General features: G+C 36.3%; 1 protein-coding gene across 1 annotated transcript in view; it reads right to left on the reverse strand.

The window, feature by feature from the left end:
- The window catches only part of REV3L (REV3 like, DNA directed polymerase zeta catalytic subunit), a 146,328-nt gene extending 131,276 nt beyond the window's left edge, over nucleotides 1–15,052 (reverse strand). The window contains exon 1 of the mRNA XM_031680136.2: nucleotides 14,609–15,052. Within this exon, the coding sequence (XP_031535996.2) occupies nucleotides 14,609–14,747 (139 nt within the window). The 5' untranslated portion in view covers nucleotides 14,748–15,052. The remainder of the gene's footprint in view (nucleotides 1–14,608) is intronic.
- Between the last annotated feature and the right edge of the window lie 330 nt (nucleotides 15,053–15,382).

Below are 15,382 nucleotides of genomic sequence, written 5' to 3' on the forward strand. Positions count from 1 at the left end.
TGATACAGTGTGGAAACAGTCAAACTAAAAGGAAACAGAAATAATTTTGATGTGGAACAAGAAACAGGATTCAAGAAGAAAGGAATTAAAGGGTCTCTTTAGACTGATAAAAAAGATATCTACAGTGCCACTCAAATGTGGTCTACAAACTAGCTGTTTGTTATAGGTTTGCAACAAGACAACTAAAACTAGACACTTATAACAACTTCTCAGGTGAATTCTATACCTGTTTAAAATAATAATTTTTAAAAAGGGAGCTTATATTTTGCTTATTCGTTTTTCTTTGTCCTTTCATTTTTCTAGTAATTCACTATTAGTGTATTTTAAAGAAGCATCGAAAAAAAATATTCTTCACCACAATTAGTCTGAAAAGTACTGCTACAGAGGACACATTAGTTACAAAGCTTTATATGCCAAATAACATCAAAATACACAAAAATTAAAACAATTAGAGATGCAAGACAAAAATTAAGAACAAAATAAACTGTAGACAAGTTTATTCCATGACAGATTAGATTTTTTAAAAAGTACATAGAGAATGAAAACAAATTATGAAATGTCACATTTTTTCTTCAGGAAGTCACCTATTACAAGATGTACTATCAGTTTAATATCAGCTTTTCAGGAGGAATAATTATGATGTTAAATGTATACACTATAGGATGTATTACAACCTCAGAAATGTTAGAATTAAAAAAAAATTGATCAAGGAAGTAATAGTATGTATCAAAAATTTGGTATCAAACAAATAGAAAACTTCTTTATAATTGTCAATGAAAAATTTATAAAGATACTGATGATATTCTAGACCCTAGATAATACCTCAACAACTCTGAAACAGAAAAAACTGCATGAAGCATGGCAAAAACTGGTTTTCTACAATTCCCCACTATAAATCACTTAAGAATTCCTATTTATTTTTGCTTTTTTGATGCTGCTGGGTAAAATTACATATGAAGAAAAAAAGTCTGCCAACTTTAAAAACTTTTGAAAACTACATTAAATGACTTAAAACATGTTAATCTCTTCAGCCGTGCACTTTTCTAATCCACTTTTATATGGACGTCAAGGGAAGAAGTCAAAGTATTTCATAATGTCAGATGCAGCACAGGTCATAGATGCCTCTGCTACCCTCTTCCTAGCTCCTTACAATCTTATCTAAAATGTAGGATATTATTTGGGTCATGGGTAGCATTACTGCTTTCTCAAAAAAGGTCAGTCTGTTTCTTTGTCTTTCTTCTTTGTGGCCCACTAGGAAAAAAGGTTAGCATAATGTAGCTGCCCTAATATAGCTCTATATGGTTGATTAGGTAAAGGCTGGCTAAATAGTGGAAGAGTTGTATGAGAGCATTGCTTGAAACACTACCACTATATATGTGTGTGTATACTGTATACATTACACACACACACACACTGTACTAGACAAGACTCAGTAACATTAACAACTTATTCTAAGTAACAAAGTATTTTCCACCTATGCTTTCAGTCTAATCTAAAAATTATCCTCCAAAGGATGATCCTACTTCTTGGACTTATCTGTCAAAAGAAGTGGTCTCGTGACAGAATCAAACTTAGGAGAGAAAAAAGGTAAATCAAAGATAGGATCCTTTTGAAACTGTTCATCTGAAGTCAGAGTTTTGAAAGGTAAGTTCTCTAAATAAGTTTTCTTCCATTCCTATGTCTAATACTTAAATTTAACCTCAACTAAATGTGATCTAAAAGCCTCATTTAAGACATAAAAGTTCTCTATAAAATGATAAAAATATTATTTAAATAAAATGTGTTTACCATAAGAATAAACCAACTGGAAAAAATATTTGCAACTCAATTCACAGATAGAGACCAATTTTCCTAATATATGAAGAGCTCCTTGGAATCAATAAGCAAAAGACCAAGACTCACAACAGAAAAGCGGGAAGAGATATAAATGAATAGTACCCTGAAAAGGAAATACAAATGGCTTGCAAGTATATGGAAGGACATTCAATCTCACTCATAATAAAAGAAATACAAATTAAAACTACACTGAGATCCATGTTTTTATCTAATAGACTGGCAAAGATCAAAACCATCTGAGAACATAATCTTGGTAAAAACATGAAAGAAGTCTCATTATTGCTGGTGGGAGTATGGATTGAAACAACCTCTGTATTACAGTTTTTCTCAGTGGAAGAAATTCTTGTAAGACATTTAAAATATGCAGTACACAAGAAATATTCAGCCTGGTGTGGGCTGTTGATCATTTTAAAAAATTGCTATAATTATCTCCTTTTACAGAATGTTATTCATAAAAATGAAGCAGATAGGTAGACAAATTAAAGAAACTTTGATGATGAACATAGGATTATTGCTCCACCTGCTGCTCATCTCATGATAGTTTATCGTGCACTTACTGGGTACTCAAGTTAAATTTGCTGAGTAAATGGGACCAGGAATGATGCTGAGGAATGATGAGAATGGAATAAAACAAGTGAGAACAAGGACTTAACTAAATTTATCTGAATTGGTCAATAACTTGCTTAAACACTATACTTTTTCAAGAGCAGGGCACTGTACACTGACAAATGTTTCCTGAAAAATGAGTCAGCCAGCAACAGTGGTGTAATAGATTGTTGTAGTAATGGCCCCCTAATGAGCCGCATACTCTTAAGAAACCCCTCCCACACTGACTCTTCGCTTGGCCATGAGATCTGCTTTGGCCCATCAGACAAGACAAAAATATATGCGGCTTGCCTTCACTTGCTGCTCCTGCAAACTCTACTACTGCCTCCAGATGAAGGCTAGCCTGCTGGAGACACATGGCTCTCCACCACCCCAGCATCAATATTCAGACATGTGAGTAAAGCCTTCCTAGGCCAACCAGTTTCCAGAAGACCTCTCAGTCACTACATATGCAACCCCAGCCAGAAGCATGAGCAGAATTGCTCAACTGAGTGCATGCCAGAATCATGGTCTAACAAATGGCTATTATTTTATACACTAAGTTATGGGGGAGGTTTGTTATATAAAAACTGATAAAAGTGGGGAGGTGAACAGGTTTGGTGGTCTAGGAAAACTTGTTTTACTTGTTTCTGTTTTTTAAATTTCACAAGAATATATTCATACACTACTTGTTTAACTAAACTTATAAAAATATTTTATATCAGACTGATATAATAGTAAAGCCCTTATAAATACATATACATAAAAACAAAATAATTCAGTCCAAATAGGAACTTGACTTTAAGAGGAGACACTGATATTGCTCAGGGAAAAAAAATCCGTATAGAGTAGCAGGGTATACTTATCACACAAAAAATAGTGAATAAGAATTTATTCATGGTCATTGTCATGTCTCAATACTGGCTACTAACAAATTCTGTAAGTTTTAGAAGACATACATTTCAGATTTTGCTTCCTCTGTTTGGCAGATAATGGCCTAATACATGTTCCCTCATTTTAATCCTCACATGCTAAGAGGTAAACATATGCTAAATAACTTCAGGCAAAAGATCGTTAACCTCTTCATGTCTCATTTCCTCAACTGTAAAATGGGAATAGTAGTACCTATTTATTATAGAGTTGTGAAATTAAAACACTTAGGGCACACAGTGGGGACTCAATAAATGGTCTATAACCCCTGTTAGTAAAATGATGTAAAATCAAGGTCTTCTGGCTAACTTGGCTTCTATTTTATAATCATTAAGCATTATCAACCAAAGTGTAATTCATCAAAATTAATTTGAAAATCTTTCTAACGACTTCATGAAAAAAAGTTAAAAGACAATGTTATTAAAAAACAAAACAAAACCTGGGAATATATGTAGAAAAAATACAGTGAAGAGACTTGAAAGTCCGGGCAATAATGAATTCATTTGGTCCACATCCACAATCTTAAACAGGTTTAAAAACCAAAGGCTTCAATTTGTGTGTGTGTTACAAATTCATAAAAGACAAAAAGAGAGCAATAATTCCGTTGTCAATTTTACTATGACTTCTGGCACACACACTTTCAACTTGTTCTACCATCATTTTAAAAAAAGAAGACACTACAAATAAATGGCTTTGGAAAATGAGGTTCTTTCACAAGAAATATACTTAACCTAAACTTCAGTATTGGAAACCTGTAGTTACTCCATGGTCAATGGCTAAGTGCTTGGATGTGTGTGGGTGTGGGTGTGTAAAATAGAAAAATAAAAAATGAAACAAATTTTAAAAATGTTTTAAACAAGTAATTACCTAGCCTTTAGACATATGAGTCAGTGACCAACTATAAAAAAAAGCCTTACACCACATGTACAGGTATTTTAGTTTGTCCTATTGGGAGGAATGAATAAATGCTACAAAAATTCCATTTTTCATTTCAATTCAATTCAAACATTTTAAAGAGTGCTTAGTATATATGTAGTAATGTGGCAGATTCTGGAATTAGAAGGGTTAAGAAAGTAACAGTTATGTTACTATATATGCCAGATAATTGCTGGTTACTATGATTAATCATAATAATGTATTGAGGTAGAAATTATTAAAATTCATTTTACAGAGGAAGAAATTAAGGCTCATAAAAGTAAAATAACTTGTCCAGGGTCTCTTGGCAATAGAAGGCAGTGTGGAGGGTACTGGGGTAGGGGTTGGGGGTAGGGAGGCACATGAGGGTAGTGCCATATGATATTCCTACAGACAAATACAACACTCAGTATAGTCAGTCCTTTATCAGCAATGGGAAAGGGAGCTACTAGGACTGTGGGAAACCAAACAGAGAATCTTTTGGGGATGGGCAAAGGAATCACCACAGAAGGCTTTAAAGTGGTTAATATTTGAGTTGTTACTTTAAGGATGAGTAGATTTATCAACTTCAATGCCAAGGTTCACCCCCACCACCCTCATCCCCAATATATTAACCAAAATAAATTACTTACTTGAAATTGAGAAAAACAATTTTGAGAGAAATCTTCCTCAGATATATTATTCCATAGTTTTAAAACAAATAATATGATGACAGTTTAATTTTTAGGTTGCTTTTATGTGGCTTGTCTTGGTTTTTATTCTGAAATGAAATTTAGATTAGTCATTTTCTTGTTCTGAAAAACTAGGAGTATGCCAACATGTTTTAACTTCACATTTTTCCACATATCACAAAGTCTTTCATTTCACCATCTCAAACAAAACCTAATTTAATATATAAATTACTTTGAAGTGTAAATATATATGCAAAATAAAATATTTCTTTTATTCTTGTTATACTTTCTTGGTAATTGTAATAAATGGAAGAAAAATAGAAAACTTTCATTATACTGTTATATATTACACAAGCATTCTTGAGGTAACACGCTTTCTTTTATTTTTTGAATTGTTTATATAGTAAAGGCTCTCATAACCCAAAGAAAATTGAATAACTGCCCCCAAGGAAATTGACCCCAAAATCTTAGTATTTCCCACAACTACCATCTAAAAAGAAAACAGAATTGGGCCAATAAAACTCTAAATTTCCAAAGGCAATTACTACCCTTTTTTTCCTGAGAATTTACTTTGCTAGGCATATATTCAATTTCTGCTGCAGAAAACAGTCCAGTTTGCCAATACTAATTAAGCAACAAAATATTTTTCACTTAAAAAATGAAATACTTAAAAATCTACAGAGAACTGGCAGAAACACAAAAGATGATCTGGAAAACTTAAAAAGAATAACCAAAAAACCCCCTCAAAACAAACAAAAAACCCCACTCACCTACACACCAAAAGGTTAAATACACTGTCATTAAAAGAATTTTACTTATAATTTGTTTTGGTCTCAAAAATGCATCCACTTTATGTTTGGACAGTGGAGTTTATTTTTGTTTATTTGTTTGTTTTAATTGCCTAAGACACCTACTCCTGCCTTGTCTCTATCTTACCTGGAAACTATAAGTTAACACAATTTTACCCAGTTTACTGTACTTTATTTTAACTCCCATTATTTCTTCTGTCATCACTGTGGTATTAAAATGGCAGCCAGGTACCAAAGTGACATACATCATCCCATATCTCTTATCTTAATAAGTTTCTTAAGAATTTCTCTGAAATACCTAGGACTAATGACAACATCCTTTGTAGCCTATTTAACTCCAAACTATTAAACCCGAATCATTTTTCCCTTATTTTCAATTAAGTAAATTCTAATCTAATCAAAAGCAAGATGAGTAAAAGTTTATAGCACCAGAGGAAATTAAAAGGTCTCCTGATATATCCCTTTTTCTACAGAAAACTGCACACATACAATTCTAGTTATCAATTTTTGTTTATATCTATCCTAAATCCCTCTTGTTATAGTCTTTTGTATTATTTTTTAAAAGGAGAAGCTACAATCATCACAAAACAAATCCTACTAAAACCTATTTTACAGGAAGATTCTAAGCACTATGGGACACAGTAGGCACTCAAAGATTTCTAAACTGTGTATGTGCAATTTTTTTTTTTTACAATTCATGTAAGCTTCCATATGTTCATCTTTCAACTATAATTAATGCCTTCCTCCAATTTTCCCTCAGGTCTGGGGGACCAGTGTGAGGCAGTGAGGGCTGAGAGTCAAGATCCTCAGTTTTCAGATCCACTCCCATGCCAACCAACTATAGGACACTGGACACATTCCTGAGCTTATCTATCTAGCTATCAGTTTTCTTTAAATAAAAGGAGAGGGTATGACCACAATGGTGTTTCACAACCCTTTTCATACTATAAATAATACTCGTTCAGCACACTGGCCAACAGGAGGGCATTTGGAGGCACTGACATGGTGCTTGATAAAAAAAAAAATTGATCACATTTTCTTTATATAATTATGTAAGAAAAAGATTAATTTAAATAAAGTTTGTAACAACATGAACAAATTTCAAATCCAACCTTTTTAAAATCAGGAACAGTATTTCAAAATAACAACAACGCTTTATTTTTGTACAACATACAAGCACTATTAGGCAGTCACCTTGCAGCAAGCTAAATGGCACACACATCACATGCACATGGCTAAGAAGATCCAATATAGGTAAATACAGAGATTCAGGCCTAGAGCTAGGTCCCCCAGGGCAACATTCCTGCTACCCTGTCCTCTCATTGTCAGTGGCTGCACCTTGCACTGGATGACATGCTCCTCAAGTACCTGGAATACAAACTCCAATAGCAGCTCCATGATCCCTTCTCCACAAGAGGCAGCTATATACTCTGGTTGGCTGAGTGGATTTCAAGTAGTAAAGCACTTCCTTTAATGCACTTGAAATACCAAACAAAGCAGTAACTGCTGGTTGTGCTCACCATCATGTCTGCTTACAGGAAAACCAAAGCCTACCTTCAGATCCCACTCCACTAGGGCCATTCTCCAGAGAACCACATAACATCAACTGGAAGTTATGAATGAGCAGACCTCTACCAAAATCTAAAATTAAACAGTACTGCAATCATTTGACAACTATTTACGACTACTATGACCTTTTATTTTTGTTCTTCCTTACCAATTCCTCCTACAAGTACAACATAACCAAAAAAAATTAACTTTGAAAAGGTATTACATGCATATGGTAAAAAATATTCAAAAATTACCAAACCGTATACTAAAAAAAAATTTTAGTTTCCCTACCTTTGTCCTCTAGGCCACCAGCTACCCTCACTGGAGGCAACCACTGCTACAAAACTCTCATGTATCCTTCCGTATATAGGTGTATGTATATATACAATATATATATTCATGTATAAATATACATTTATATTTTGCTTACATAAAAATATTTTATATTTATATAATACATATATGTATATATTTTTTAAATCACACAAATGGCAGCATACTATACACAGAGTCATGCACCTTGCTTTTTCCCTCTTTATATATCTTAGACATGGTACCACAGCAGTACATATAGTGTTACCTCATTATTTTAAGGGCCACCGAGTATTCCATTGAATAGATATACCATAATTACTTAACCACTATCCTACTGATTTATGTTTAGGTTGTTTCCAGGCTTCTGAAATGACAAATAATGCCGCCACAAATATTCTTACATGCTCATTTGACACATACATAAAATGTTTTAGAGGATAAAATCTAAATGAAACTGAAAGTTTGAATGAAACTGCTAGATCAAAATATATGTGCACTTTTCATTTTGAAAGTGATTTTCAAATTGCTTTCCATAAAAATGAGTATTTTATATTCCCACCAGCAATATATGAGAATGCCCATTTTCCCTTCCTCTCACCCTCCCCAAGTTATACTATGTAATCAACCAATTTTTCCTAATTAGATGAGTGATAAACGGTATGTTGTAACTTTACATCTTCATTATAATAAAAATGCATATCTTTTCATATGAATTCTCTTTGCTCATTTTTTCTACTAAATTATTTTCTAGGAGCTCTTTGTATAATAAGAGAAAATTAATCTTTTGTGAAAAACATACATGTAAGTTTTACTAGTCTGTTCCTCTTTTAATTTAATTTTTTTCTCTATACAGAATTTTATTTTTATGTTGTAAAATTCAGCAATCCGGCTTCAGTTCTGTTTCATTCTTTAAAAGGACTTTACCATTCCTAAATTATATTAAAAATAATTATCCTATGTTTTATATTTGTTTTCACATTTAAATCTTCTGACTTATCTGGAAGCCAAGTTTTTATTTTTCTAGATGACTAAGTGGCTATCCCAAAACTGTTTATTAAATAAATGTTTTCCTTACTGATAGGAAACATAGCGTCCATTATCATACACCAAGTACCTTCATAAATATATTTGAGTCAGTTTCTGGCCTCCACTCTGTTTCGTTGCTGTCATGTGCCAAAACCACACTATTTTGCAAAACATTTCAAAATTAAAATCAGCTTACATATAAATGAGTATAATAAAACCAGAAATTACTGGCTTGCTCTAACATAAGAATCATTTTGGAGTTCCTAAACTGAATTTATATAATCAAGTTCAATACTATCATCATGCAATCATGCATTTTAGTTGATACTTGTTCGGGAGCCCAATATGAACCTCAAGTCTTTTTCTTCCCATATTTCTGAACCATGTCTAGAAAGCTAGTTTTTCCTTAATTTTGTATACAAACAGGTTTCCCCCCCTCAAATTATAAAATCAATACATGTTCTCTGCAGAAAATCTGAAAAATACAAAACGTATCTCCAAGAGATAACCAACCTTTATATTTTGGTGAATTTTTTCTGCATTTTTAATAAATGACTGTTTTGTAAACTGATTTTTTAATATAATATACTAACATCATTTTCCTATATTATTTTTATATATTTATATTATAATCATGAAAACATGAATTACATAAATTCTACTGTATGAATATGTCCAATTTATGTAACCATTTCCCAATTGTTGGACATTTGGTGTTCCCTGTGATGACTATCATCTACTGATTAATTCTTGCAACAGATGCTTGAGTTTCAAGCACTGTGGTAAGTAAGCATTGGTTGTGTAACGGTGAGCGAAAGTAAACACATTACCAGCATTTATGGAGGTTATTGGGGAAAACAGACATTAATCTTCAACGTATATAAAATTACAACTACAGCAAGTGTTATGAAAGAAAGTTTATGGAGCTTTGAGAGTCTACGGAGGGAAGGCTTCCCTGAGGAAAGATAAACTGGAGTTTAGGTGAAGGAAAAGGAAAAACATTCTAGGCAGAGGGAACAGCAGGTACAAAGGCTTATTGTGGGAGGAGCATGGCAAGAATAAGGGAATGAAATAAGGTCAATACGGCTAGAACATAAAAACATAAAGAGTAAGGCAAGAAGGACATGGCTGAAGCCATGATTGGATAGAAACGTAGGGGCCAGCCTATGCAAGACCTTGTAAGATATGTGATGCCACCATGTAAGACATGTAGCTTTGTCCTTATCCTAAAGGCAATGGAAAGCTACTGAAGCATATCAAGTAGTAGGGTAATATAATCAGGTTTGCATTTTGAAAAGATCCCTCTGATTACAGTATAGAAAACAGATTAGAAGGGAACAGAGTAGACTGGGGTAGGCCAAGATTAGGCAGCTATTGTAAATGCATCCAAAAATGCTAGTAGTTTAGAATAGGGTGGTGATGGATAATGGAAAGAAGTAAATGGTTCCAAAAGATGGTCAGATTTTGTCAAAAGATTTACATTCATAGATTAAAACCCCTAAAATTGGAATGACTGGGTCAAAAAACATTTCAAGGATTCAGATATGCATTGCCAAGCTGCCCAGCCAAGAGCAGTTTTCTCTTCATTTGTGAATAACCTTGTATCTGTTCCTCTATCAGAATTTTAAAATTCTTTTGAAATTCCTTTAAAATGACTTAATCAATACTTCCTTCATGAAGCCTTCCCTGACTCCCCTTTTGGCCTGCTAAATGGTCACTGAACATGTCCTCCTTTGAGTCCTCACTCTGTCTTACACACAGTTCTTTTATATTCCAATTAAACTATGTTTGACTTATGTTTACATGTCTATCAACTCTACTACATTGTGAGCTCCTGGAGGATAAAAGTTACTCATAACGACGACACCTAAAATATAGCTCAATATACATGGTAGGTTCTCATTAAATGTTCACTGAATAAACTGAATCACATATTACTAGATCCTACTGGGTCCACATACTTAAGAGGACTCCTGCTGAATAAGCTTCTGATGTACTGATGGTGATTTTAAATCAAATAGAATATAGAAATGTAATAAAATCTGCTCCTCAGTCCTTCAAATTTCTACTAAATAAAGTAACTAATTTTGTTTGTGGTAAATCACTAAATCTCAGTAGTGCTCCTGAAAAACCTTTCTAACAATTATAGCAAGTAGGTATTATGTGATGTTAAGGCATTTTTTAAATGGTTTAGCCAAAAAAAAAAAGAAAGAAAAGAAAAAGAAAAAAATGCTATGAGCAACTTTTATTAAAGAAATTATTTGTAACCTGAGTTGTTGATAAATGCTATAGATTTCAAAATTGTACTCATCTTAAATGTATTTAATAATCTACCAGTTTACAAAGTGAGGTTATTTAACAACTACATAAATTTACATAGCACTCAGAATTATCAATTTCTTATGTTTAAAAATCTGATGTCATAGCATCTGGAATAGCCTACTAAAATTTTCACTAGCTGGAGTAAGACTTAGAGGTGGGAATGGCAGAGTTCTCTGCAGTAATCTTAAAGTCAAGCAGCTCCCTCTATAGTCTGTTTGGCCTACTTTGTTTAATTACTTGCTTTGTGAACATCTCACACACACTCTTCTATTTACTCCTACTCTGCATCTCAGCAGGGAAGCTTTTTGAAAGGATAATTCTGTTTAAACTGATGCTGAGAAAGCTGAGAAAGCTGTCTAAGCTCAACATGAAGTGAGTTACATCAGGCAACTAATAAGCAAGGGTTAGGATGTAGAAACTGGACAGCTTCCCACCTGAGTCAAGTCCTTACATTTAAGCATTAGGATTTTATCTAAAGTGAATTCCCAGAGCAGTCAAACCCATATTCAAATCTAAGTAAAAAAAAAAAATGCTGTCCTGCATGTGTTTATAACCTTGCTTCCCTCCATTAAAACAAGTTACCAAAATGTTACACTGCTCAATACAGTGTATGTCAAAACAATCCTCAAGACAATTTTAAATTAGTGAAAGAAAAGCAGAAGAGGGTTTTAAAAAAATAATTCCATCACTTGCATGTAGAAAATTTACGTGATTCTCTCAGGAACCAGTATCCTTAACCAGCAAGAGATTAAATCAGTGAGTCAGGATTCACCACTCAAATTTGAATATACCACTTTTAAAAAATACATTTCCAAATTTCACCAACTTAAGACATGAGAGCTTTTAAACCTAAGGCAGTTATTTATTTAACTTATACAAATATGCCCTCAAAACACAGGACAATCAGAAGTCAACTGGACTGTTTTCTAAAGCAGAAAAATAGTCTTTATGCATAATAGAAAAACTGAACTAGTAAAAATGTAATAAACCAATCAGTCCAAAATTTATAATATAAATCTGAAATGGCCACTTTATTTGGGACAAAATTTCTTCTGCTGCAATTTTTCACCACTTCATTCAAAAAAGCAAACTCAGTTTAAAAACATCTTTTCTCCAAACCAAGGTAAAGAATTAAAGAATTCCAAAATTAACTACTATGTATGAAAGACTTAAGTTTATGGTACTTTATGTGACATACGTTTATCGTGTGTTACAATGTTTCATTAATATTACTAAATAGTAGATATACAAACATAGTTCGTGCTTTCAGACAACAAATGTCTTCATTAAAAATTCTAGTAGTCAGCCTTTTTTTAAGCCAAATTGACCTCTCTTGCATATTATTTTCAATTTTATTTTACTAAGTGGACTGTACTAGTTTTCTTTGGGCAGAGAATTCAGAAGTAGATAATTGTACATTTTTTGTTTACATTTAATTAACACTAATTTTACTGACATGCTAAAAATGCTAGCTTGATTTCTGAATGCTTGATACTAAATGTATGCCAGTGACTTCTCATTTTTTTCACCTGTTGAGGAAACACAAAAATATGTATGTTTGAAACTGAACTATATAGCAAACTTAATTTCATAATCCTTAACAACTTGAATTTGGGTTTCTCTCTATCAGGTTTTATGTCTTTCAACATATGCACAAAAAAGTCTTATTTTTATACTGATTTACGTTATACATTTCAAGACAAATTTTTAAAAATCCAGTTTGTGTGTGTCTGTATGTGTTTTAAAGGGAGGAGAGATACTGGTAATCTACTGCATAATGTGCAAGAGGGAAGGAATACGTATTTTTCATAGAATAGTTCATTTGTCTTTTTTTAATACCGAGAAACACAAAAGTAGATTATACTCTATTGTTTAAAGAATATTTTCTCACTTAATAAAATTACTGCTAAAATTACAGTGAAATTCATTTATTTCCACAAACAAAACTTTCCTATAAAACGGAGCTTGCAAATCACTCAAGGATACATATTTGATGACCTGTGTAGAGGAAAACAACTATGTGTAGAAAAGTAACCAAAACCATACAAATTGTAATACACAGAAATGCCACAGTAAGTATATCCTATTAGCATGTTGCTTTGTAATTTTGAAATCCGAATGAACAGAACTATATCAATGTCACTATCTTATCTTTTCTCCACACCTTAAATTAAAAAAAAAAGTACATTACACTGAAATTCCAATTAGAAACAAAGACAGCACCACTATATTTAAAAGGGCAAAAAAAAAATCTATGCTTCAAAATATTTTACTACCTCTATTTTCCAACCTTCAAAGTTTCAGGTGTTACACTTTCAACAAATTGTTAACAGCACCCAAATTTCCCATCTTACGAGGTACTTATCATCAAAATATTTTTCACTGTTTAAAAAAAATTCTACCAAATTTCACCAGCAACATTGCATGTTTTAACAAAGAGAATTCACATTAAAAGATAACTGCTTGGAAAGAGTGTTTGTGTTGGGGAAATGCTATTATCTTGACAACCCACAGAAACTGACTCTAGTAATAAGATGAATGGTCATTAGGGCAAGGAGCATCAAGTGGGAAATGCTATCTAAAATCCCATAGGACAATACATTGCTAGAGGTAAGAGCATCTCTTTCCAGGAGGCAGCTCCATTATTTCACGTAGGCAGTTCAAAGCATGCAGAAAAACAAAACAATTAAAAACCTTGTAAATTTGGCCACTATCCTCCTTACATTATCACAAATTCCCAAGATCTTTTGAGAACGTAGCTTGTCTCCTCACCCAACTCGTTCTTCAAAATACTTTTTAACTGTACGTGTTCTGAAAATGCAACCCTGTAACCCAGCATAGAGGCATTTTTAAATGTTTGTGTTGCTGGGTTTAGCTGTGGTTGCTAAGAAATTCACACTATTATGTGGGATGTTTTATGCTGGGCAACATAAACTCGCATTTCCTACTTCCATGGATACACATTTACCTAAAAGCAATGCACCTGGGGATGCAGCCCTGTCCCCAGGCTCTAAGGCTTTAAACTCTAAGGAGTTACGACCCGCACTCAACAGCAGAACCACATGGTCACTTCAATGAGAAAGCTTATCGGGCCCCAGGCGCCACTCTTCAGCCCAGCGCATTTCCAGAAGGGGCAGAGGAGAGCGCTGGTGAGAAGAGGCGACGAGGAGCGATTGACAACAGAGCTGACACTTCCCCACTCCTCTTAAAGCCATTCCAGCAAGGGGCACTTGGGAGACGCAGAGGGTGTCCATGGTCCCACCAGAGACCGACCTCAGAGCGGGGCCCTGCGCACCGGGTCAAGGAGGACATGGCGCAGCCCGTCCTCCGGGACGAGAGCGGTGTTCGCTCCCCGCGCCCGCGACCCCGAGTGCGGAGCCGGTTCCCGGCCGCCGCACGCAGTGTAAACACTTGGCGCCCGCCGCCTCCCTAACCCAGGGTTTGGGGGAGGGGGCGCCACGCTCGCCCGGACCCACATTTCTGCGCCTCTTGTCACGCACGGGAGGAAAAGCGAGGAGGGCGAAGCGGAGGGAAGACGCGGCAGCGATCCGCCGAGAGGGCCGGCGCCGGCGGCGTGCGTGCGAGTGCGCGGCGGGGAGGGCTGCCCGGGCGCCCCAACGCTCCCGCCCGCGCCCCGCGACCACCTACCTGCCGGGGTCGCTCCGAAGATTCGCACCACCGGCACCTTCTTGACAGGGGCCTGGGTGAGGGGGGATTGGCAGATATCCAGCCCCTGGAGCGGTCTGGCCATATAGTAGTCGGCAGTCACTATCCTCACTGAAAACATGTTCGCCGCCGCCGCCACAGCCTCCTCTTCACTAGCAACCTGGCAGCCGCAGCAGCAGCAGCAGCGGCAGCTCCTTCCGCAGCGGCGGCCCCACAGCAGCGGCGGCGGCGGCGGCGCCCCCTCCCCTCCGCGGCACGGCCCCCTCCCCTCACACTCAGACACCGCGGGCAGAGGCGGCAGGCGGGGCGGTGTGGGCACTGCTGCCGCCGTCTCCTCAAGAGCAGCCGGCGAGGGGCGACAGGAGAGAAGCCCTCGCGCTCTCGTCGATGCTAGTGCTTGTGCTCGAGCTGCCGCCACTGCCGCCGCCGCCGCCGCCGGGAATCACACGGGTTCCTCGGTCCCAGGCTGCAGCTCTTGTTGCCATGATGATGATGTCACGGACGCAACCACTGGGGGAGGGGAGAAGGGGGTTTTGTGTGTGTGTGTGTGTGTGGTGAAGGGAGGGCTGTGAGTAGTTGGGGGAGGGGACGCGGCGGGAAAGGAAGGGAGCGGGGCGGGCGCCGGAGCGGGACGCCCTAGCGGGGGCCGAAAAGGTGTTTTTTTCCGCCCCTGGGCACACAGCGAGGGAGGAGGCCGCCAGAAAGCTGGACTCGCGCCGGGCGCCGGGGATCGATAACTCGGCCGGTGGGCACGGC

The sequence above is a fragment of the Vicugna pacos genome, chromosome 8 (assembly GCF_048564905.1).
Source record: "Vicugna pacos chromosome 8, VicPac4, whole genome shotgun sequence".
Classification (NCBI taxonomy): Eukaryota; Metazoa; Chordata; class Mammalia; order Artiodactyla; family Camelidae; genus Vicugna; species Vicugna pacos.